The 23,628-nt window shown below is 38.3% G+C and overlaps 1 protein-coding gene and 2 long non-coding RNA genes across 4 annotated transcripts; 2 read left to right on the top strand and 1 right to left on the bottom strand.

Moving 5' to 3' along the window:
• Positions 1 to 10,934: 10,934 nt before the first annotated feature.
• LOC135738667 (uncharacterized) lies at positions 10,935 to 13,677 on the bottom strand. The gene is made up of 5 exons (XR_010528744.2): positions 13,466 to 13,677; positions 12,031 to 12,077; positions 11,693 to 11,816; positions 11,350 to 11,426; positions 10,935 to 11,235 (listed from the first exon to the last, which is right to left on the bottom strand). It is a non-coding gene; the product is annotated as an uncharacterized lncRNA (long non-coding RNA).
• Positions 13,678 to 16,452: 2,775 nt separating this feature from the next.
• On the top strand, positions 16,453 to 18,735 carry LOC135738672 (uncharacterized). Its single transcript, XR_010528745.1, has 3 exons — positions 16,453 to 16,511; positions 17,024 to 17,236; positions 17,892 to 18,735. It is a non-coding gene; the product is annotated as an uncharacterized lncRNA (long non-coding RNA).
• Positions 18,736 to 19,402: 667 nt separating this feature from the next.
• ckbb (creatine kinase, brain b) lies at positions 19,403 to 23,189 on the top strand. Of its 2 annotated transcripts, none has more exons than XM_065257188.2 (8): positions 19,403 to 19,560; positions 20,305 to 20,509; positions 21,564 to 21,718; positions 21,801 to 21,933; positions 22,059 to 22,230; positions 22,314 to 22,437; positions 22,527 to 22,716; positions 22,798 to 23,189. In XM_065257188.2, the coding sequence occupies exons 2-8, from the start codon at positions 20,317 to 20,319 to the stop codon at positions 22,974 to 22,976; spliced, it is 1,146 nt and encodes a 381-aa protein (XP_065113260.1). In that variant the 5' UTR covers positions 19,403 to 19,560; positions 20,305 to 20,316; the 3' UTR covers positions 22,977 to 23,189. The 2 variants fall into 2 exon arrangements, with proteins under 2 accessions (XP_065113260.1, XP_065113261.1); XM_065257189.2 differs by having other exon boundaries at positions 19,444 to 19,555.
• Positions 23,190 to 23,628: the final 439 nt, after the last annotated feature.

Consider the following 23,628-nt stretch of genomic DNA (forward strand, 5'->3'; position numbering starts at 1 on the left):
TTGAAAAACGGTGGTGGGTATAAATAAACTAATGTGAATTCTCAAAATGTATGAATACAACAACTGAGCATGACGTTTTAATCTTTAAATCCCAGGAAATTACCACTTTTATCTTATCATATTAGCAATGTTTATACACAATGACTTTGGGGGTTTTGACCAATCTTTCTTCTCTAATAAATTCTAAATAACCCAGGAAACACACACACCACTGAACCATCAATAAATCAATGACTTTGACAAAGTGCTTTAAAAATCTATAAAGGAAATGTGATGCTGGAAATAACCTGCAGGAGTCTTGATGAGAGATGGTGACAGATCCGGTGGAAAAATATGATTTTTTCAATTATGCAAATGTAACATCAGTGCTGCAAATTATATGCTTTACATGTCACATAGACTAATTGTATTTAAGGATCACTGTCATTGATTATTTTGGAACACTGTTATCTGCCTTTTCATTATGTCACTAAAATCAATGTAAATATGTCAAACCTTTTCAGGATGAAATTGGTTTGGTATCATTCACATATAGGCAGTGGACAGAGGGCAGCCAGAGGACAATGAACAGTGTTCAGCTGTGCAGAAAGGCCAGGCAGTGTAATATTTAATCGGTTTCCTGGCTTTCTGTCATATTGTGTTTCCCAAATATATCTGGTACTACTATACCTCTTACTGTATGTCAAAGAGAGAAAACAGTAGTCATTTTATTAGTAATCAATTCACATAAAAAACTAACTCTCTGTGTTTTTCTGACAACAAAAAAACGTTTTTCCCGGTGATGTCACTTAAGCTATTGTATAGTTATTACCAATAGTCACACATCTATTTCGGCATTGCTTTAGCAAACTCGCATTTGATCTGACTGCAATCTGGAATATGACAGCCCATTTTTTCAGTGGTCTGTGAAAACCCATCTAAAGTCAATTTTTGTGATTTAAGGTTTTGCTGCTATATAAAATCATCCTACATAACAAAACGCAATGAACATTGTGTAAAAAATACAACCTTTATATCTTAAATATTGACTGAGTAAGGTCATGTCAAATATTAAAATCAATGATTGAAATCAAACTTTGATGCTCCTTATCTCATAATTAGCCTACATCATCAGACACTTACTGGATTTCACAGACAGGGTCACATGCAATACCTCCAGACAGATAAAATGATGTCATAAAATTATTAAATATGTCTCATTACAGAAGTAAACAGGATACCAACAGCAATTCAATCTGATTTTAAATGACTAGCCAAACACACGTCCTTTCTGAAACTAATAAAACAACAAACAACAACACAGATGATACATGCAAGTCCTCGCAGCACAACCCAACTGGTGTTGTAAGATGGTGTGTAAGTTGTAAGATAAGAGACAATGCTGGTGTGGGACCTGCTTCCTGCATTTTCAGAGGCTGCGAAATCCTGAATGGCGGTGACGGAGAGACTGAGCTTGTTGCCGCGGTAACAGGGCAGCTTTTGAAAAGAGGACTGACAGCTTACTCAATGCAGACATAGGCATGGGCTGTAGGTCGCCTTGCAACGGATCCTAAAGTAGAGAGAGAACTTCTTGCAAGATCTTGTTTTCACTTCCAAAACGTAGACGTTTGAGTCTGGAGAAAGCAGATTGGAAAACCTCTGCGCATTCAGATAAACTAATTCCACCTCCCACAAGAACTATTATTTGCATCTTTTAGACTGCATGAGGTCATGAAGTTTTTTGCTTTAGTTCCATGTCCAAACTTGGATAGTGCAGTCATAATATTTGTCTTTGAAAACCCAGCTAAAGCAGTTTTTTTTTTGTGATTAATAATGTAAGACAAACCATAACCTTGATATCTTTAATATTGACTGGTTAAGGTTATGATATCAAAGTGAAATCAATGACTGATATTAAACTTTGATGCTCCTTTTCTCATAAGACAACATAATCTCAATAAAATTTGTGTTCTAGTCATGAAAAAAGTGATAAATTTATTTCTGTCCATGGCACGAAATTCAGCTTTTTGTGCCTTGAAAACGAATGTCTTTTTCGAATTTCTATAAATAGTTTTTCATGCCCGTGGCACAACTTTTCATGGCATTTTATGTATTGTTTTCTCATTGTTTTTTCTTACCATTGTCGCTTGGGGTTTAGGTTAGGATGTGCTTTTATGTATTGGTTTCTACATGTTTTTCTTACACTTTTAAAACCATTCTTGCCTGGAGTTGGGTTAGAGTTGGGATTTGGGTTAGGATGTATAAAATGTATTACAGAAAGTGAATCTAACCCCAACCCCAAGTGACAATGGTAAAAAAATAGGAAAAAACTATGGGAAAACAAATACATAAAATGCCACAAAAAAGAAAGTCATGCCACGGACACGAACATTTTTTTTATAAAAAATTTGTGCGACTGACACGAAAAAGACATTCGAATTTCGTGCCATGGACACATATAAATTAATAAATTTTTTCGTGACTATAACCATGAGATTAGTATGTAATTAGATTATGAGACTGGATTAAACCACAGTCCTTTTAAGGAATTTGCGTCACTCCGCCACCGTACTGTATGCCTCCAGGTTTTGTTAAGAACAAGGTCCAACAAGACCTGACGATTCTGTGCATGAGCAAAGTCCCTCTCCCAGAGGATTCAGATTGACGATTGTCTCTTTTTACTGGGAGGCGGGAGCGGCCATTTTGACGTTGCAATCTCTCCCCCATTTATATCAATTCAATACCAGTAACGCATTTTGTTAATATTAAATATCGTTGATTTTATAGACAGGGTCACGATTAAAATGAACAATCTCAAGTTTTTAAGGAAACGGACAAATCACAAATCATTCTTTCAATTAAATGCACTTTAGAACGACAAGGCCTCCCCTAACACAAACATGGCTCATGACTGTGACATACTGTAACTAAAGCACTATTTCGAAAATAAACCACTGTTCATCAGCCCAAACTTCTTGTTTGAATAAAAAAAATTTTTTTACATAAATATCACTGGTATCCAATAACAAAATGCTCTATTAACAATACTTCAGCGAATGAAATAACATCATAGACTAACTATCTAGGAAAACCTCCGACCACAATCCTTTGATATGAATGAGGCATGTGGGATAATAATTCAGAGCTGTGGGTGACCACTCGATTGAGGTAAGGGTGTGTGGAGTGTATGCCCCTCCCCCTCTGTATGTGCTCCTGAACCTCATGCCTCCATTTTGCTGCTGAGGCTTTTCCTCATGAATTAATGAGGCTTGCAGTGCAGTCCACTCTGTGCTGCAATGAATCTCAATCCTGCCGCAGCCTGACACCAGTTCATGCACTATAAATCCTACATTTCAATTAACAAACTCCATTCCCTTTCTTCATCATGGTTTTTATTTGGCTGGCTGAGTTGTCTTAGAACCGAGTCTAAGCTTTATGAATACATACACTTTGGATTTGTGGTTGAGGATATGTTAAAGGCACAATATGTAAGATTTTTGCATTAAAAAAATCAATAGCACAGTTTTATATATTTTGTTCACATATTTAGCCTATATTATCACAAATGTTTCAACAATGCCAAAACTTGGTTAAACCAAGTTTGCTGGGCTGGTAAGAACAGTCAAACGGAGAGATGTTTGTACAGCGGTACAAAACAAAAATGTTTACATGTTAACTACATGCTGCTTAAATTGGTCTCTGCATATAAAGCTGTGATAGAAGGATGTGTTTAATGTATAAAAAATGTCACACACCAAATTCATTGTATATCAAAACTTGATGGTGGAGCCAATAAACAAGTGTAACAGGATAGTGGCTGCAGTACTCTTGCTTGTCACATTCCTATTAAACTTTAATGTAATCAGAGAGGCAAGAATGGCAGTGAATGGCCTTCAACACAGACATGCATCAAAGATGAGATAGAGATACAAAAACTGTAACACAGGGAAATGACCCTGTCTCCAATTTCACTCTCTATTTTTCTCCTCATTGTTGACTTATGTCAGGTGTATCGCTTTGACTGAGGTTGTTTTGACCCTGAGTTATTCACGCTGACAAAAGCAATCTATCACACCAGGGGCGTCGCTAGACCCCTTTTACTGGGGGCACGTGCCCCAGTGTAAATCTTTTGTGCCCCGGTGTAAATCTCAAGTTTAAATTTTAGCAGTTAACTAGTGCAATCCTTTACAAAGACAATTGCGGCAAAAACGGATCTTTATGCAAAGTAGTTACTCAATTTAGGCTTGTAAAAGCGACGAAGCATTTGCATTGACGCGTGCGCGCACGTATCCATGGCCGCGAGCGTTTGCGTTCACCGCGCACAACCGCATTCAAAAGGTGACGCCACGCGAGTGCTTATGAAAGCATAACGAAACTAAAGTAAGTTTCTAAATAATAATGCTAATATTATTTTGACTCGATCATTATTGGCTTCTGTAGATGGACATCAGAAATGTTTTGTTCAAAGCAGGGAAAGAGAAGAAGAAAGGAGAGATGAAACGTTTAAGGGAGGTTAGACAAACTACATCCTGACCCTGTCAGGTCTCAAACATTAGAGGAAAAATCTCAGGAAAACCTCTTGTCAAGTCTAAAGAATTGCATTGTTGCTGAGAAAATCTGTTCTGTATTTTCAGATATGAAATTAATATTTAGTTTACTAATATTTAACTCTAGGACATAACACAAACAGTTAGCAGTAACTGTGACTGAGATTATATACTATAGCAGTCATAAAATGACTGGTTTCTTAAATTATTCTTGTAAAAAGAAAAAAGTTCGGTGAGAGTTTTGCTATACAGTATTTTAGTATTTGGATAATCAATTTAGAAATCAAGAGTTTTAAGTGCTGACATTTTAGCATATACAGCAAAGCTAATGGTGTGGAGTTACAGGACAACTCTTTAAAGAAACGAATAGAGGACAGAGGACAGGTGAAGTCATAACACCCAAATGGGTGTGTGTGTGTTGGATGCCCAAATGCATCATGGGAAACTGCAGCAATGCAGTGGTAACTGCGGTCCCCCCTCCCCCTTATGCATTAAACACACACACATCCGCCTGCACATTCACAAGGAGAGGGAAACACCATAAGACACAAACAGGCATTCCCATTGACACACAAAAATAACACATGTACCCTACAAGAATGTTAAATCATTCATAATTCAAGGCAGACAACATGAAGCAGTGCTGAACTAAAAAATTCATCTGTGTACAGTGCCTCAACCTTTACCATAGAGCTATGAGGAAAAGAGAAATGAGAACAGATGGCCCCTACTTTCAAAACGCATTTTAAGGCACTTTACATAACACTGAGACATTTAAACAACACTGAAAAACTGAAAAAAAACCTGAAAACTTTGTTATTTACTGGTTTATTTACACAACTGCTACATTTTAGGGACTTTTATAAAAGGGTTACAAAGTTTGGTGTTACGTCTCTATGTTAACTAATAAAACACACATTTCTAAAAACGGTGACATCCTCACAAATGCAAATTAAGTGTTTAGACATTGTGTGACTTCACAAATTACTGATGTGGCTTGCATAGCATTTGTAATCCGTGTGAATGGGGATCTTTCTAAAACCATTGTCATCTTTAAGTGAAACACAAAAATGCAAAAAAAATTATTTATTATTTTTAGTCGCGTAAACAACTTAAAGTGGGGGGAGGCAGGGCTGTCAGTAGATTTTATATTTAGATTTAGTGACTAATCCAGTCATTTATATAGATCAGTGGGTTTTTTCTTTGTTCATTGTTTGATTAACATTAGAAAGCGACATAGAGTACAGTAAATGCACAGATCCAAAATACTGAAATCTCGCTGGGTGAGCGCTGTTTTCATACTAATTTTACCCCAAAACCTAACCCTAAACCCAACATTTCATGGCATTTGGCAGTAGCAGTATCTCCATATTGAACCCAAGTTGAAAAGTGTGAGGAGCAGAATCATCTTTATTTCATAGTGGGGGGGGGTGTCCCCCGTGTCCCCCGCATATTCTACACCCATGCCTAAAGCTGTTTAATTAGATTGTGCTTTGAAGATATTAATAGTTTTAATGCTACAGTAGTTCACACTGCCCTTATAAGTGCCAAGAACCAACTTCCAACAGTTATTAAGTTTTGTTGAATCAGTTTGTTGACTCTGTTGGAGTAGTGTGAACTAGCCTTAAAGACCGCCTCACTTGGTACTGGAAGAGAGATCCTGTAGGTGAGAAACAGAAGGAGATATTCACATACAGATGCTGGGAGAATGTACAATTTGCAAGGAGGTGAGAGACACAATATGCAAAGTGAAAGGGCACAATCCACACTCTTCACTCCTTCATCTTTGCAGCAAATGCATGTGGACCGCCACCACTCCTTCTGTGTTTCTTCACTTTATTTAGCAAGTTATACAACCCCAAATCAGAAAAAGTTGGGACACTGTAGAAATTGTGAGTAAAAAAGGAATGGAATAATTTACTAATCTCATAAACTTATATTTTATTTACAATAGAATATAAATAATATATCAAATGTTGAAAGTGAGATATTTTGAAATGTCATGCCAAATATCAGCTCATTTTGGATTTCATGAGAGCTACACATTCCAAAAAAAGTTGGGACAGGTAGCAATAAGAGGCCAGAAAATTTAAATGTACACATAAGGAACAGCTTTAGGACTATTTTGCAACTTATTAGGTCAATTGGCAACATGATTGGGTATAAAAAAGCCTCTCAGAGTGGCAGTGGCTCTCAGAAGTCAAGATGGGCAGAGAATCACCAATTCCCCCAATGCTGCAGCAAAAAATAGTTTTCTGAGTTTCACACAGAAAAATTGCAAAGAGTTTGAAGTTATCATCATCTACAGTGCATAATATCATCCAAAGATTCAGAGAATCTGGAACAATCTTTGTGCGTAAGGGTGAAGGCTGGAAAACCATACTTGATGCCTGTGAACTTCGGGTCCTTAGACGGCACTGCATCACATACAGGAATGCTACTGTAATGGAAATCACAACATGGGCTCTGGAATACTTCCAGAAAACATTGTCAGTGAACACAATCCACCGTGTCAATCGCCGTTGCTGGCTAAAACTCTATAGGTCAAACAAGAAGCCATATCTAAACATGATCCAGAAGCACAGGCATTTTCTCTCGGCCAAGGCTCATTTAAAATGGACTTTGGCAAAGTGGAAAACTGTTCTGTGGTCAGACAAATCAAAATTTAAAGGTCTTTTTGGAAAACTGGGACGCAATTTCATCCGGACTAAAGAGGACAATGACAACCCAAGTTGTTATTAGCGCTCATTTCAGAAGCCTGCAACTCTGATGGTTTGGGATTGTATGAGTGTGTGTGTCATGGGCAGCTTACACATCTGGAAGGGACCATCAATGCTGGAAGGTTTATCCAAGTTTTAGAGCAACATATGCTCCAATTCAGATGTCGTCTCTCAGGGAAGACCTTGCATTTTCCAACATGACAATGCCAGACCACATACTGCATCAATTACAACGTCAAATCTGCATAGAAGAAGGATCTGAGTACTGAAATGGCCAGCCTGCAGTCCAGACTCCAGATCTGTCACCCACAGAAAACATGCGGCGCATCATAAAGAGGAAGATGTGACAAAGAAGACCTAAGACAGTTGAACAACTAAAAGTCTGTATTAGACAAGAATGGAACAACATTCCCATTCCTAAACATTGGTCCTCCTCCAGCTGTTCCGTATATTTACATTTAAATTTTCTGGCCTCTTATTGCTACCTGTCCCAACTTTTTTTGGAATGTGTAGCTCTCATGAAATCCAAAATGAGCCAATATTTGGCATGACATTTCAAAATGTCTCACTTTCTACATTTGATATGTTATTTATATTCTATTGTGAATAAAATATAAGTTTATGAGATTAGTAAATTATTCCATTCCTTTTTTACACACAATTTCTACAGTGTCCCAACTTTTTCTGATTTGGGGTTGTAGATTAAAGTACCTAGGTTTTAGTTGAGGCAACATACAGATGAGACCAGATGCTAACATCCAAGAGGATTTGAATGAGCTTTATTTTAGAAACTCTTTGAAATCCTCTGCATTTCTTGTGGCTTTCAAGTGTCAGATGAGAGAGGTTTGATAAAACAGAACAGAGTTACATTGTAATACAACATGACAAAGCCTGCTGATGTAGTACTGGTAATGGTGGGTGTAATGTGTTAATTGTTAAATATGTTAAAATGGCCCCTACAGAAACATACAGAATACAGAGGTCTTAGTTTCCAAAGATGCGACAGTGAAAAGCCAAATAATTACATTAAATCAGTGTTTGTGTGCTCACATTTTGGGATTATTTGAAAGGATTCCCACAGGACATAGCTGTTTTCATTTACTCTGCAATAAATTATGATCACCGTATTCCTATCAAGATCTAGCATTACAACAAATTTAGTGAGATTTTAAATGTTAAAGTGTAATATAATAAATAAAATGCTCAGGAGTGTTCCTGTAGCTCAACTGGTAGAGAATTGTGTTAAAAAAGGCCAAAGGCCATATCCGTAGGGCAATGTTTCCCAACCAGGGGTCCTCAGCAAATTTTCAGGGGGCGCAAGATGACTTAAAATTATAAAAAATTTGACAAAACAAGCATTAAAATAAGCTAAAACAAGCAAGTGGAGGTCTTCGAATATTGATGTGGGCAAATAGGGGTCCTTGAAATGAAAAAGGTTGGGAACTGCCATATGGAACACACATACTGATAAAAATATATACCTTGTAATGCACAGCAAGTCCATTTGGATAAAAGCATCTGCCAAATGCATAAATTGAATGCAAATGTCACTCTCTGAGCAGTTAGTATGTTTAGGAAAATACAAAGCTTAAAAATAAATCAAGGAACACAGAACACAGCCATTTAATTCTTATAGTTCTTATTGTAGAGAGAAAGGGAGGGTCCTTCTGACAGTGATGAATTCTGGGTAATTAAGGCCCTTGAAAGTTGTTAGCACGGTGACATGTGCTGAAAACATGAATGGTATGAAAACAAGGATTTAGAAATGTCCACCTCTTTAAAAAACCTAAGAAAACAGAGGAAGACGTTTTTTTATTATATCAGCTACTAACTATATTATTTGCTTCAGTGGGGATATAATAACTATTAAACAGATTTCATACATTATTTTGCATCTGTTTTCATGCTCACATAATTTCTTCTTGCTAACATTTTAGCATTCTCTGAGTGGACGAAAAGCAATGAGCTATAAAAACACAGAGATAAAGTAACACATTAAACATGATTACAAAACAATCATATTGATGCGGCATCACAGACCAAGAGAGACTAGCCAAGCTTAGCTATTATTTTGTGTATTTACAAAAAATATATAGGCTAAATATTATAAAGCAGACCTCTATTCTCCTTTAAACTCTTATTATATATCTATTGTACTTAAGCAATAGGCTACATTCAACATGCTTTATTATTTCCTAATGTTATCAACCTCGTATTCCTTGCATGGTCAAGAGAAACATAGACCAGCCCCAGACTATTACAAACCAGCATAAACCAGCCTGAAAATTCATATTGCTTCATGTTTTTCATTTTAACAAGGCAGGCTTTCAATTCACCTAACTCACACGTGTGTGCGTGCGTGTGTGTGTGTACATATGTTAAGTGAAAATGAACTGTTGAGACCTTGTTTCTCAAAACTGACTAAATCTGGTTGTTTAATGTTGTACAGTATTTAGAGTATGTCACCCAAAAGTCTTTAATAGTTTTATGTAATGTAAATGTATAGTTACATGATGTATATGAAGACCTCTTGTGAGAACCAATGAGTCATTTGGATTACTTTATAGATGTAAATTAAGAGATAATTTTCATATTTAGGTCAACTATTCCTTTAACAAAGCCCAAACTGAATTTAAAATTCATCCAGTACAAAACAAATTAATCCAAACAAAGCAATTAACCAAAACAAAGTAAACGAAAAAGTCTCTATATTGTATGCCTCTCCAAGACCTTTTGAATAATCATGGCATTTTCTACCACTGTGCTCTACGGTTGGCAAGGAAACTGTATGGGCATTCAGTGTGTGCAGGGGCTGAAAACCATGCCTTCACTCATAATTACCCACTTTCAACAGCCCGCTGTGTCCTCTAAGCTAATCGGGCTGTGTGGAGAGGTGAGATGAGTGCAATGACATCATCCCCTCTGCTGTTCACATGGCAACAATGAAAGCAATACAGCAGCCATGCATCGCGTTCACATGCAAATGAAAATCTGTGAATGAAAGTCCAGCAGGTGGATAAAGAGGATGAGAAGATGATGAGATGAGAGCTTTTTTGTTTCTAATCATAGCTTATCTGCAAGAGCTGGCTAGAACCAAAATGTCATGTAGGCCACAGGCGCAAGGTCCAATTTTGTCTCCAAGAACAAAAATCAATTACAGCACAGCACGGGAGAGAAAATAACTCTGCTGCAGTCACATGGCAAACAGAACCAGGGGAATAAAATAATGGTGACTAGCGTACAGCATTAGCCCTTGTACACAGCAAAATCTGGAACCTCAGAATAACTCTATAAGAGTTAATTTCAACACTTTAAAAGTGTCTCATGGGGTCCACTCCCAATAGAGTTATTTTAACACTTTTGAAAGTGTTGGCACGTTGACTCTTTTAAAGTGTTAGCAATTGGCACTACACAGAGTTAAAAATCTAACTATAAATTTACACTAATCAGTGTTAAATATTTTTAATTTGTTAAAAATTAACTCCCTCGGTGTAATTTGTTAACTCCAATGTAGTGTTTTTAATACTATGGTGTTAATATGGTAAATGGAAAGACAAAAACATATTACCGTACTTTTTGGACAAAAAAAACTTTATTTTTAAACAGTTTTTTATGTAACAATACAGCAGTATAATCAATCATTATCATTATAAAACTGTTAAGGATTTTTTTTAAATGTCATCTGATCAACATTTATTTATGACACAAAAATTGTCCTCAATGTATCATGCATTTAAGTGTTCATTAAATTAACATGTATTAACATTCGAGACAACAACAAAGCACATTCCCAATGTATAACAACAGTACAGATATTTATTTGCACAGTTTATGGGATGCTTCAGTTCATACAAACAAGTTTGACTTCATTTCAATCCAAAAGCCATGTTGGTCTTCACATAATAACAGCAAAATATGATGAACCAGTAGCTGTAAGGAGGTGATATGATCCTCGACGGTCAGACCTTCAGACTGGATATTGATCTTTTCTGTTAATAAAACAAAAATAAAAAGGAAAAAATTATTTTTTCATTATTAAAAAAAAACAATACAAAATGCAAAAAACAATACATATACATTTATGTTTTGCACAAAATACTCACTTTGTTATAAAATTGCTCTTCGTCTGAAGAAATGTTCATGTAGGCCTAAATATATTTAAGTCCCCAAAGCAAATCTCCTGCACACATTAATGGATTTAAAAATATATATTTTAAACTTAAACAGCATATAAAGCAAAAAACCCAACAAAAAAACTCCCAAAAACATTATACGAGTATGAATTGCTCCATCTGAGGCTAAGACCTAAACTTATCTGCCGCATTCATATAATGACAATAAAACATGACTCTTAATGTTAAACTTGATAACAGCAATATAAAACATAACACCTCACAACTCTCAAATGTAAGTGATCAAAATTGTATTTATTGAACATTTACTTACCATTTACAGTGAAAGAGATGACCTTCTGCTTGAACTGCATCATCCAAAAACACGGTTCAGTGTGTGCCGTAAAGAGGGGGAGGTCTTCTCTATTTAAGAGTTAACAAACTCCACTAACAAAACACTGTAGGAGTTGATTTAAAAAAAAAGTGGTAACACTCCGTTTTGACACCAACTCTTTATTTTTATAGAGTTAAATAAAATAGTTTTAACTCAATCCAGTGTTAAATTAACTCCGAACTCTTTATATTTCCATTAACACCGTAATTGTAACTCTGCTAAATTTGCTGTGTAGAAGGAGTCTTTAAAGAAAGTAAAGACAAAATAGGTTTATATACCAGCCTTTCTTTTCGCCCCACCTCCAGAACAGACAAATCTAACAGAACTGGGAAGGGGGGAGAGATAAAGAGGGACAGAAAGATATAGATGGGTTAGACATTGTGCTTCCTCCACAAAGCTTATGATGGAAATTAAAGTTGACATAAATCATGCAAACATTACACTGCCAAAATAGTCAAGGCGGAGACAGAGAAAGCCAAAAGCACAACATCTGCTTTCCTAAAAAACTTGACAAAACCAAATTAAGCAAGTGTTATAAGCAAGTGCAGTATTATGATTCTGAATGTGATATTGCTTTTATATAAAAATGTAAAGCTGCAATCTGTTATCATTTGCCTCTATATCGCCATTTCTGTTTAAAACATAAAATAACAGGTTTGCATTTGTTGGCAAACATCTAACATTTTCTGTAAAATAAAAACTTATAAATTATAATTATAATGCTGCATACTCAAAGGCGAAGCATTTAGATTCTAGATTACTTGCGGGATTTAACTTTGCGCCATGCAAATTTTTCCGCCGGAGTTGAATATTTCCACGTTTGAGCCGGCGAATAGCGCATTACACCACGCCAATTTGCATCTATTTGCATCTTTGCATTGAATTTGTTTGTAATCTACTTGCGCAAATAGTTGAATTCATTTCTGGTGTGTATGCTGCATAAGCTTCCCATTGTGAATCAGGAATTTCCGTGTTATAGTCACAGAATATTTGGCTCATTTATCCATGTCATTCTCACGGATCTCCGCATTTTCTGTGTCCGTACCACGGACTTTCTTTTCCGTGTCAGTTTCACGTATTGGTTACTTAATTGTTTTTCCTATTTTCTTACCATTGTCTCTTGGGTTTGGGGTTAGAACAACTTTCTGTTACATATAATGACATCCTAACCCAAACCCAACTCTAAGCCTAACGTCAGGCGACAATTGTTTAAAAGTCTGGAAAAATGACATCCTAACCCAAACCCCAAATCGAACCCCAAACCCAAGCGACAATGGTTTAAAAAACAATTGAGTAACCAATACGTGAAACTGACACGGAAAAGAAAGGCTGTGGTAAGGACACGGAAAAATGCGGAGATCCGTGAGAATGTCACGGATAAATGACTATACAATGGAAATATCTGATTCTTTATGTTCTTGCTCAATGACTCAATGATTTTTGTTTATTTTAACCTATAATTTTCAAATTGCAGCTTTTAACAAGAAATACATTTATATTTTTGACACAAAATCTCTAGGAACGCAATGCTTCAACTGACGATTAACGGATGGCTGCCGAATTCATAGTAAGATTTACACATAAAGTAACTGGTAAATACTCATCCTAATGTAAAATATTTCAAGCATTTGTATGTGCATCCATAATGGTGAGCCTATGTGACCTTAATGCTGCATAACTGCTGTGTAAATGTCAGAATGAAATGCTACACACCCGCAGTGTCTCAGAAGAGCTGTCATGCAGCATTATGTGCGCAACTACACCGGCAGACATCAGCGGTCGACAAAGCGGACTCCACCCACCTCACTCAGTCTAATATGATAATGCATTTTCTCATGCACCAGCAAAACAAGAGCCGTGTGTTCAATATGGATCTCGCTGAGTTCAACGGTTCCCAAAGGATGTAGCTCTGATAGAAGCACCAATCTAACACCACAGCCTCATTACAAACTGTGACGTCGCATAATGTGTGACTCAGAGTGTGTTATGTCTGTGGGGAAGGGACTGTGTGTATTATGTAATACAGAGTGTGTACCGCAAGCTCTATACTATCTGGTTTTTGGAGAGTCAGCAAAGCGCTCTGTGCATTAAGCAGATATTTCTCTCTACAGTATTAAACAACATAAAAACTGTGGGAAATGGGATAGATTGCTGCAGAGCCCTTCACAACCATTATCATAATCCCTCTCAAGCATAATTTAGAAAGACTGAAACCCATACTCAGATTCGATCCAAGAGCCTTTATAAGAGTCTCTTCTGGGCACTTAATGATGTGGCTAAGAGACCATCATGCTCTGCTGGATGTACAGGTACCTGATAAGCCACACCTTTAATCAATACTCATGCCTAAATACTTCTACTTCTGTAAACATGTTTTTGTATGTATTAAAATAAATCTGGGTAAAAATAAAAAGCAAACCACAGATGTTTACTAAAAAATTACTATGAATTTTTTATCCTCTGTTACACAACAACAACAAAAACGTTGACATAAACACACGTACAGTGGAAGCAGGTAATCATTTTGCCATTTTTGACTATACAGTGTGAAAATTTTTGGTGGCGGTTGGCAAACCAGCCTCTTAGCACCATCTATAAAGCAGGAAGCGCACTTCTTAGATATACATACACAGAAAGTGTGCTTTAAGGGTTTGGTATACTTTTTTCTGTGGATGGCCACATTCGACACATACGCAGTACAAATGATTTCTAATTCAAATGATAACTCTACTAGGCCTTCAGGGCAGCACTGATTCACGACAAGAAGGACATTCAAAATAAATAAAAGTAGCATATCCACCATTGCAAACAAATTCAAAAAGATGTTCAATGATATTCAGGTCTGGGGACTGAGATGGCCATTCCAGAACATATCAGAATGTACTTGTTTCTCTAATTCCAGAGTAGATTTTGAGCAGTGTTTTGGGGTCGTTGTCTTGTTAAAATATCTAGCCCCGGCTTAACTTAACTTTGTGACTGATCCCTCAACATTATTCTCAAGAATCTGCTAGATTCCTGGTACAAGCACTGGCCACACAGCCCCACAGTACCTCCACCAAATTTTACTGTGGGTAGCAAGTGTTTTTCTTGGAACGCTGTTGTCACCATGCATGATGCCCCTTGTTATGACCAAAAAAATCAATCTTTGTTTCATCAGTTACAGCACCTTATTCCAAAATGAAGCTGGCTTGTCCAAATGTGCATTTGCATACCTCAAGCGACTCCACAGAAACGGCTTCTTTAGCATCAAAGTGCGCTAAATTGTTGAGCGATGCACAGTGATACCATCTGCAGCAAGTTGATGTTGAGGTCTTTGGAGATGGTCTGTGGGCTGTTTTTGACTGTTCTCACCTTCTTTCGCCTTTGCCTCTCCAACATTTTGCGTGGCCTGCCAACTCTGGCCTTAACAAGAACTGTGCCTGTGGTCTTCAATTTCCTCACTATGTTCCTCACAGTGGACACTGACAGCTTATATCTCTGCGATAACTTTTTTTAGCCTTCCCCTAAACCATAATATTGAACAATCGTTGTTTTCAGGTCATTTGTGAGTTGTTTTGAAGCCTCCATGTTGCCACTCTTTAGAGGAGAGTCAAAGAAATAACTTGCAATTGGCTGCCTTAAATACCTTTTCTCATGATTGGATGCACCTGTCTATGAAGTTCAAGGCTTAATGTTAATCCAAGAGACCTCATTTCACTACTGAAATATTACTTTGTCCTTCAGTTATTTGATGGATCAAAATGAAATTGCTGATCCAAACACCCAAATATTTATAAATGAAAATAATGGAAATTGTCAGGGGTGCCCAAACGTTTGCATACGACTATGTTGTTTGTAGTGGAGTGTCCTGTCTCAATATTTTGTACAAGGACCACCCACGCAGTCTCAAAGCGTGGGCTGCACGCGGACTGGGTGTGCGGACGACCATCATTACGTCATGTGGACGGTGGGTGTCGGCGGACAGCCCGAGAATACTTTGGGCATTACCCACCACTCTACAGGTGGCATTGAGAGAGTGCCAACCACCACAAGAAGATCACGCTCATGTTTAGCAGAGGCTCTGCATTAAACGCTAATAATGTAAATAACATTTAATTCTTTCAAAAACAATTGATTAGCTTCGCAAGGCGTCAATATGTCAAAAGGATCTGCTTTTGGAAGAAAAATATCTTCTTTATTGTTCTGCTGAAGAAAAATGTCACCAACATATCAGATGGCCTGAAAATGAGTAAATAAACAAATGTTTATTTTTGGGTGAACTATGCATTTAACCTGCTATAGTTACTGTAACTTCTCTCTATCGCCATCTGTTTGAAACATTATATTGCAGGTAACTTTAAATACTTGTTAAAAAACATTTTTCCTGAAATCCGACCTGGCAGCTCCATTTGCATATCATTTATGATTTATCATTTAATCATTACTTGCAGACTGAATTTTGTTTATTTTCAAACAAAAAACTTTTCAGGTTGCAGCTTTAAGATCACAGTAACACAAGCACTGTACACGCTGTACCTTCCCACTTTCTAAAAGGTAAATACAAAAACCTTTTAGAAAGTGTGTGGCAAGAATATTAACAATTATGCATTGCATTATCCAGTATATATAGCCTACAACTTATACACGGCACCCATGAGACCCATAAACAGTTAAGTATTGAATCCTACAGTGTGCTCAGTGTTCTCAGAGCCGAAGCTGAATGCACTGTTGTTTGGTGCAGGGCTCTTCACTCATGGATGGGCTCTCTCACTGCAGGAGGGTGAGCAGTCTAGATTTATTATTCAAGATAATTGAGTTCTTATGAAAGCCGATGCTGACCTAAATTCATTTGACTAGTTAAAATTTAAATGGCATCTACCATTGCCAGCCCCTTTGACCACAATAGGCAGAGAGCAAAGGCGAGGCGGGCGATCTTTACCGGCCTCTGAATAGAAGACCTGGAAAATAGGTTGCGTCACACTGTTGGGTACAATAGCGTATGCCATTTCGCTCTAAAGGTTTCGGCGATACGCCATGGTTGTACAGTCGTTTTCTACTATTTTATTATGTCATGCACTAGCTCAGCTTTTCTTCTTGTTTATAATCTTAAATAATGTATTATTTTTGGTTTATAATTCAGCTTGACACAATTGCTTTTCTCTATATTAAAGTAGCGATAGAATTGTGATACCTACAGTATGAGCTGTCTATACATCCCAGTGCAGTTCATAGAAACGTTTGGCTCTGAATCAACAACTGTGATCCTACAAACACCCTTATGTCTGCAACCAGGGTTAAAGAGTTCCTGCTCTCTCATTGGTTTAAAAATCATCTGGTCCTTAAAGTGATGCTGCCGGATTGGGCAACAGATAACAGACGGTTGCTGATTGGTGGATACAACTGTCACTCAAACAAGCAAGGCTGTTTTAAGGCAGATCACCTGCAATGGATACCTTTACCGGCTGGTATGCGTCAGCTGAAAACAAGCGAAACAGCCAAGCTGAGGTAGCCATGACCTTCAGCTTAACATCACTGTGAATTCAGTCAGTTTTGGTGATCTTTATGCAAACAAATAATGCAAATTATCCTTTGCGGCAGTGTAATCACAGAAAACCACAAGATTGGTGACTCAGACATACAACTGTGAGCAGCATACTTTGTCTAGCAAAGCTTGCATATTATAAATCACACTGACATAGCAAAGCTGCATGGTGCACTGTATTGTATCAGTGCACAGAAACATCAGAAATGTAGGCTTGCAAACACTATGAAATGTGACCCAGTTCGTGAAATCCATGGTATAATCTCAAATCTTATAATAATTATTAGTTATTTTCATTAACATGAAAATTTGATTTCAGTCATGATTTAAATCTTTGGCATGACCTTACTCAGTCAATATTAAAGCTATCAAGGGTATACCTTCACAGAATATTCAAAATACATTATAATAAATCACTTAAAACTTACTTTAGCTGGGGTTTAACAGGCGGGGTCACAAATTGTAAATAAAATAATTAGAGACCATCAACATGCAGTCATCTGCATGTAAAATCATTTTTCAAAAGTGCTTGGAATACATAACAGATTCGAAAATGCATTTGAATAATTTCTGGCCTCCCATCTGTAATTACTAAATGCTGAATTTGTCTCTCCACAGAGCTTCAGCAAGGTTACCGAAGAGGAAAAGAGCGGATTAAACGCTCTCGAGAGCAATGCAAATGAGACACTTGTCAAGAGGAAAGGGTGATTTTGACAGCTCTCTGTCAGAAGGGCTTGACAGACCACATGGCATGGAAGGGGGGTCTACTATGTTTAAATGAAAGCTGGTTTAGTTGGTGTTATACTCTACCAATGCATTCTGAGTTCACATAAGCATTTTACCCATGTTTGATGTTGTTCTCCACTATGCATCATTTTTGACTTCATTGGTCAACCAGATAAGAAATTCCATGCTGCCTGACCAACAGTTTTTGCTGTTAAATAACATGGCTATTCCAAACCAACCAGCAAAAACCAACCTGCCAATGCGTGCTAGTGTAAGCTGCAAGGATACAAGCAGCGATGTTATGTCCATCCATATAACATTTTTGTATTTCAGAAAATGTAGGAGATAAAGACAAGAAAATGCACATACTCACACACACACACATACACAAAACGTACTACTGTAGCCTCCTATGACATCAGCACTCCCAGCCTTTGTCGCACCCTGTCAAAATGTGAACTCTGTGAACTACTGGAGAGAAACAAACCAGTCCATAGCCTTGAATGGAAAATAAACCCTGCCATCATGAATAATCATCAGAGACAGCATGGAGCTTCATAGTCATTCTCTTTCTCACTTTGTGTTTTGGTGAAAGAGTATTTCGAATTAATGCAAGATCTCTGCTGACTCATCCATTGAAATGTCAATGTCAAGATAAATTGATGTGTTTGCTTTACCTGTCTGGTTTTCCCTTTCTGTACTCAAAATGTCAGCGAAATTTAAAGTGAAGGCTGTATACCCCAACATCACAAAAGAAGGGGTGTGGCCAAACTGGGCACAACATCAAAGACCACTGGCATCTTGGAAGATAGAATAAATACTAATTTACACATTAAAACTTTCACACATACAGTCAATAGCAACAAGGTCAGAAAGGTTACAGTTTAGGAACCAGTAGCCCCATCACTTTCTTTCCCATACCAGAAAGCCCCCAAATCCAGAAGACTCTGATAATATGCTATCTATCTATCTTAAAAAGCAGTACAGATAGCACCAATCTGGCAACTTGATATGATTAAGCACTTGCCTATGTTTGCAGCATATGGCAATTTAAAGATCCACATGGGAATTAAACCACAAAAGAAACTTTAGTAAATAATATACAAGCGCACAACAACACCACATTCACTAAAAATCAATGCAAATTTTAACTGCTTGTGCTTAGAGTGATATGTTAAGAGCAGACAGCTAGAACAAACTGTCTAGCCACAACAATAAAACCATGCCTCAGTTATATCTTGTATGCTAATCAAAGACGTCTTGATACAAGCGCGTGAATCAAATTCCTCATTGTTCAATTTTGGTGTCAATCATAACGAGACGTCAAGGAGAAAGCATCACGTGATCAATGTAAGCAAATACTTGATGTTGTGGATATGATGCGGCTCCCTCTCCAATAAAATGAATGGACTCAAATAGCGTCCAATCAGAAGAAAGCTCGTGCAGGGTATAAAAACCCCACAAAGCAGCTTATTTCTGGACACCGTTATCAGTCTTTGTGTGGGATCTGTTGGACTTTAGGAAGGATTAAGACCACTTTCCCAAAGAAAAACAGTGTAAGGTATGTTGCTTTTAAAATGGTCGTTTTATTTGACGTTTTCAATAACGTTACCTTTTGGCCGTTTTAGTATTCGGAAGACACGCTGATAAATCTACTGGGAAAAATACGTGTGTGGCTTTGATTTAGTATAGCAATGTGTTAATATTGAGAATAACTGAGATTTTTTTTTGCGATCAGAAGCTGTTGATCTCATTTATCCCAACGCTTTAAGCCCACTGCTCTTAATACACCGTTATATAAACGATTTAAATCGTCATACATTGGTTGAAAGTACGCGGATAACGTTATGTGCATGACAAGGTGCTTTTGTCCCGAACATCAGTGACGACCTTGCAGTCAGCCTCCTTTATCTACAAGGACGTTTTCCAGTACTGCGCATTACGCATTCGTGTGCATCAAAGACTAGCCAAGCATTCTCATCCAGTACCGTTATTTTGCACAGAAGGTATTACATAACTGGAAATCTGCATGCGTTTTATAGCTAAAGTCCCATCGTTAATCGGGCGCGCGCTCGACACATTCCATCATATTTACTGCCAGCATGACGCCTCGCGCCATCGCTATTTATTTGTCTTTATTGCCGTTGCAGTCTAAGCAAATTTTAAATTGCGTTTGTTGGGTTAAGTTGTCTTTTAATGCGATTACATCATAATGAATGCAGCTGAGGGGCTGTCGTAATTGCGTCTGAACCGAATTGAAATTCAGTTCGTGGCCTTGTATGTGAACGTGCGTGTTTTCTTGCAGGTAAACGCGACCATGCCTTTCGGTAACACTCACAACCTGCTGAAGATGAACTACTCCGCGGAGCAGGAGTATCCCGACCTCAGCAAGCACAATAACCACATGGCGAAGGTGCTCACTCCCGAGATGTACGCCAGCCTGCGGGACAAACAAACCCCAAGCGGATTTACCCTGGATGACGTCATCCAGACAGGGGTCGATAACCCAGGTAACGTTAAATGTCCTTGCTTTTGGAAACCGGCCACCTGTTCCCATTTTTAACATTAGGTTTACGCACTAGACATACATTTTATGTGCTTTACGCATTCTTTTATTCCAAGCGTTTTATGTTTTTTGACCGTCATTTTATGTCAGCCTCAGGGATATCTATACATTTGTGTGCTTAAACTTTAACTTTTCTCATTTAAAAGAGAAAATCATTCAAAATGTACATTCTCATTCATATATGATGTCATTCTGCACCGCTTCTCATTAGATTCCAGGTTGTGAAGTTGTACATTATGCTATTGGCTATTTTAAATGGGGGAGGAGCAATTAAACATGCCCCGCCCTAACTACCTGTTTCAGTAGAAATTGTGCCAATGCATCAATCAAGGCTGCACGTTTTGGGCACTTCAGTGGAGGCTTGTTTGAGTTCATGCGGGGCTGCTAGAACTGACAGGCGGATGACGTCTCCGTACCGCAAGATGAAATTTAAAGACTTCAAATTATTTCTTTGACATCTGGCTGTCGGTTCTTGCGGCGCTGCATGAAGTCAAACAACCCTTTGGTCTTTAAGCCTTGTGTTTCCCCAAAATGTTGCATTGGTGAAAGTGATCAATTAAGCTATGGGAACGTAGCAAACATCGGTGTCTTAAAAGCGCACCTTCAGGGTTACATTTAATTCTGTTTAGTATGCAAACTAACTCTGACAGCCACATTTAAAGCTTTCTGGGCCTGGTATGCCCTCAAAACTACGTTTTCTTGTAGCACGATTTGCATGAGTTTTGCATAACACTGCTTGCTCATGCCCGTTACTGTAAACTTGGTGGTATGCCAATGTTCTTCAGTAATGCACTTTAGTGTGCGACAACCCTTCAGACCTGAGATTAAGTGGAAGTCTGCAGTTATTTTGCTAAAGTGAAACAAAGGGAGATTGTGTCTGAATAATTCAATTGTCAGCTCATTGTTGGTCTATCATCAGAATATTACAATCCCAGAATGCTCACCGCTAAAAGCATTAAAGTCCAATGTTTGGCTGAACGTATATCTCCGTATTACAGGCCATCCCTTCATCATGACAGTCGGCTGCGTCGCTGGAGATGAGGAGACATATGAGGTGTTCAAAGATCTTTTGGACCCCGTTATTGAGGACCGCCATGGTGGCTATAAACCCACAGACACACACAAGACTGACCTTAACCCAGACAACCTCCAGGTATACAATACCTCTGTTCTGCGCATCTAATCGGGGTTCACATTTTTAAGGGTCTGCTGAAGATTTGCTCTTGTTTTGATAGGGCGGAGACGACCTTGATCCCAACTACGTTTTGAGCTCAAGAGTGCGAACCGGCAGGAGCATCCGAGGATTCTGCCTGCCCCCCCACTGCAGCCGTGGAGAGCGACGCGGCATTGAAAATCTGTCTGTTGAGGGTACGTTAATATTGATGGCTAGATACCTGAAGTAATTTGCCATCCAGTCAATATGGCAGTTGTGTTCCGGTATCTACCATGCTGTTGTGGTGCCCTAAGACTTATCGTGTGTGTGTGTGTTCCAGCTTTGGGAGCCCTTGATGGGGACCTGAAAGGAAAGTACTATGCCCTTAAAGACATGACAGAGGAAGAGCAGCAGCAGCTGATTGACGATCACTTCCTGTTTGATAAACCCGTGTCCCCACTGCTGCTGGCTTCAGGAATGGCTCGTGATTGGCCCGATGCCCGAGGGATCTGGTGAGAGTGGGCTGCTGGGCTTGTCTTAGTGTGTAAAATTCATAGTCTTTCTTTTTAATGCAGATTATTTGATTTTGTTACAGGCACAATGACAATAAGACATTCCTGGTCTGGGTTAATGAGGAAGATCACCTACGTGTCATTTCCATGCAGAAAGGTGGAAACATGAAGGAAGTTTTTAACCGTTTCTGCACGGGCCTCACACAGGTTTGTCCTTGAGCTATAGCATTGGCTTACTGTACTAAGATGTGCAGGTATCTTTGCATGTTTTACATTCTGACCCGTTCATTTTGCAGATTGAGTCTTTGTTTAAAGAGAAAGGCCACGAGTTCATGTGGAACGAGCACTTGGGTTATGTTTTAACTTGCCCCTCCAACCTGGGCACAGGGTTGCGTGGTGGCGTTCATGTTAAACTTCCCAACGTCAGCAAGCATGAGAAATTTGGTGAGATCCTTAAAAGGCTGAGGCTCCAAAAGCGTGGAACTGGTATGTTTTGGGAACCGTATCTATTAGGATAACGTGACTTGCAGTGCATTTCTATGTTACATGAGGTCATTTATGTTCCAGGTGGAGTTGACACTGCTGCAGTAGGTGGTGTCTTTGACATCTCCAACGCAGACCGTCTGGGCTTCTCCGAGGTCGAGCTGGTTCAGATGGTGGTGGATGGCGTTAAGCTGCTTGTAGAGATGGAGAAACGCCTGGAGGGAGGCGACTCGATCGACGATCTTATGCCTGAACAGAAGTGAAGCTTCATGACTCCCAAATTAACTCCTCCCCGCCTCCACCAGTTCTCCAGTACCAATAATCTTAAGTACATCATGGAATACACTCCACCCAAACGGTAGTGGCACTAAAGTTAGATGAGTCTTCCATCAGTGTGAAGGATTTTGTATGTCAAACGTCCTGCAATGTTGGAGATGGATCTTAACACCAGAAATAAAGTCTCTTTGGCCCATGGAGTTTCTTGCGTGCATGTTTATTGAAGTTATAAATTTGCTTTGCCACCGTTTAATGTTCTGTTTGTCCAACTGGTTAAGCTTGACACACAGCAGATGGTACCATAGCTGTTAAATGGGATTGATATTTGAGTCTATGTAGGATTCATCTGTTAATGCATGACACTTGAGGGATTAGTGTAAGATGATCTATCCCTTTTTCTAATGAGTATTATAATTTCAGGACCGCATATGCTGCTATCCCTAATGTACATTATCTAGAAATTCCTTTTCAAATCCTTAAACATCCTGTTTTGTTAAAACGTATAACATCAATTTACTTATACCGCACGGTCAAAGCGATCTTGTACTGCCCTCCAGTGGTCAAGATGAGCTATAACAACCATTGATTCTAAATCTGTTTATTCACTAAGACAATCAAATGGGGGGATAACATCCAACG

This window comes from Paramisgurnus dabryanus, chromosome 12, assembly GCF_030506205.2.
Source record: "Paramisgurnus dabryanus chromosome 12, PD_genome_1.1, whole genome shotgun sequence".
Taxonomy (NCBI): domain Eukaryota; kingdom Metazoa; phylum Chordata; class Actinopteri; order Cypriniformes; family Cobitidae; genus Paramisgurnus; species Paramisgurnus dabryanus.

Coding starts and splice junctions, on each gene's coding strand:
- ckbb (XM_065257188.2), top strand. CDS start 20,317: ATGCCTTTCGGTAACACTCACAACCTGCTGAAGATGAACTACTCCGCG. Junction 21,719..21,800: donor TTAACCCAGACAACCTCCAG/GTATACAATACC, acceptor TTGTTTTGATAG/GGCGGAGACGACCTTGATCC. Junction 22,717..22,797: donor GCTCCAAAAGCGTGGAACTG/GTATGTTTTGGG, acceptor TTTATGTTCCAG/GTGGAGTTGACACTGCTGCA.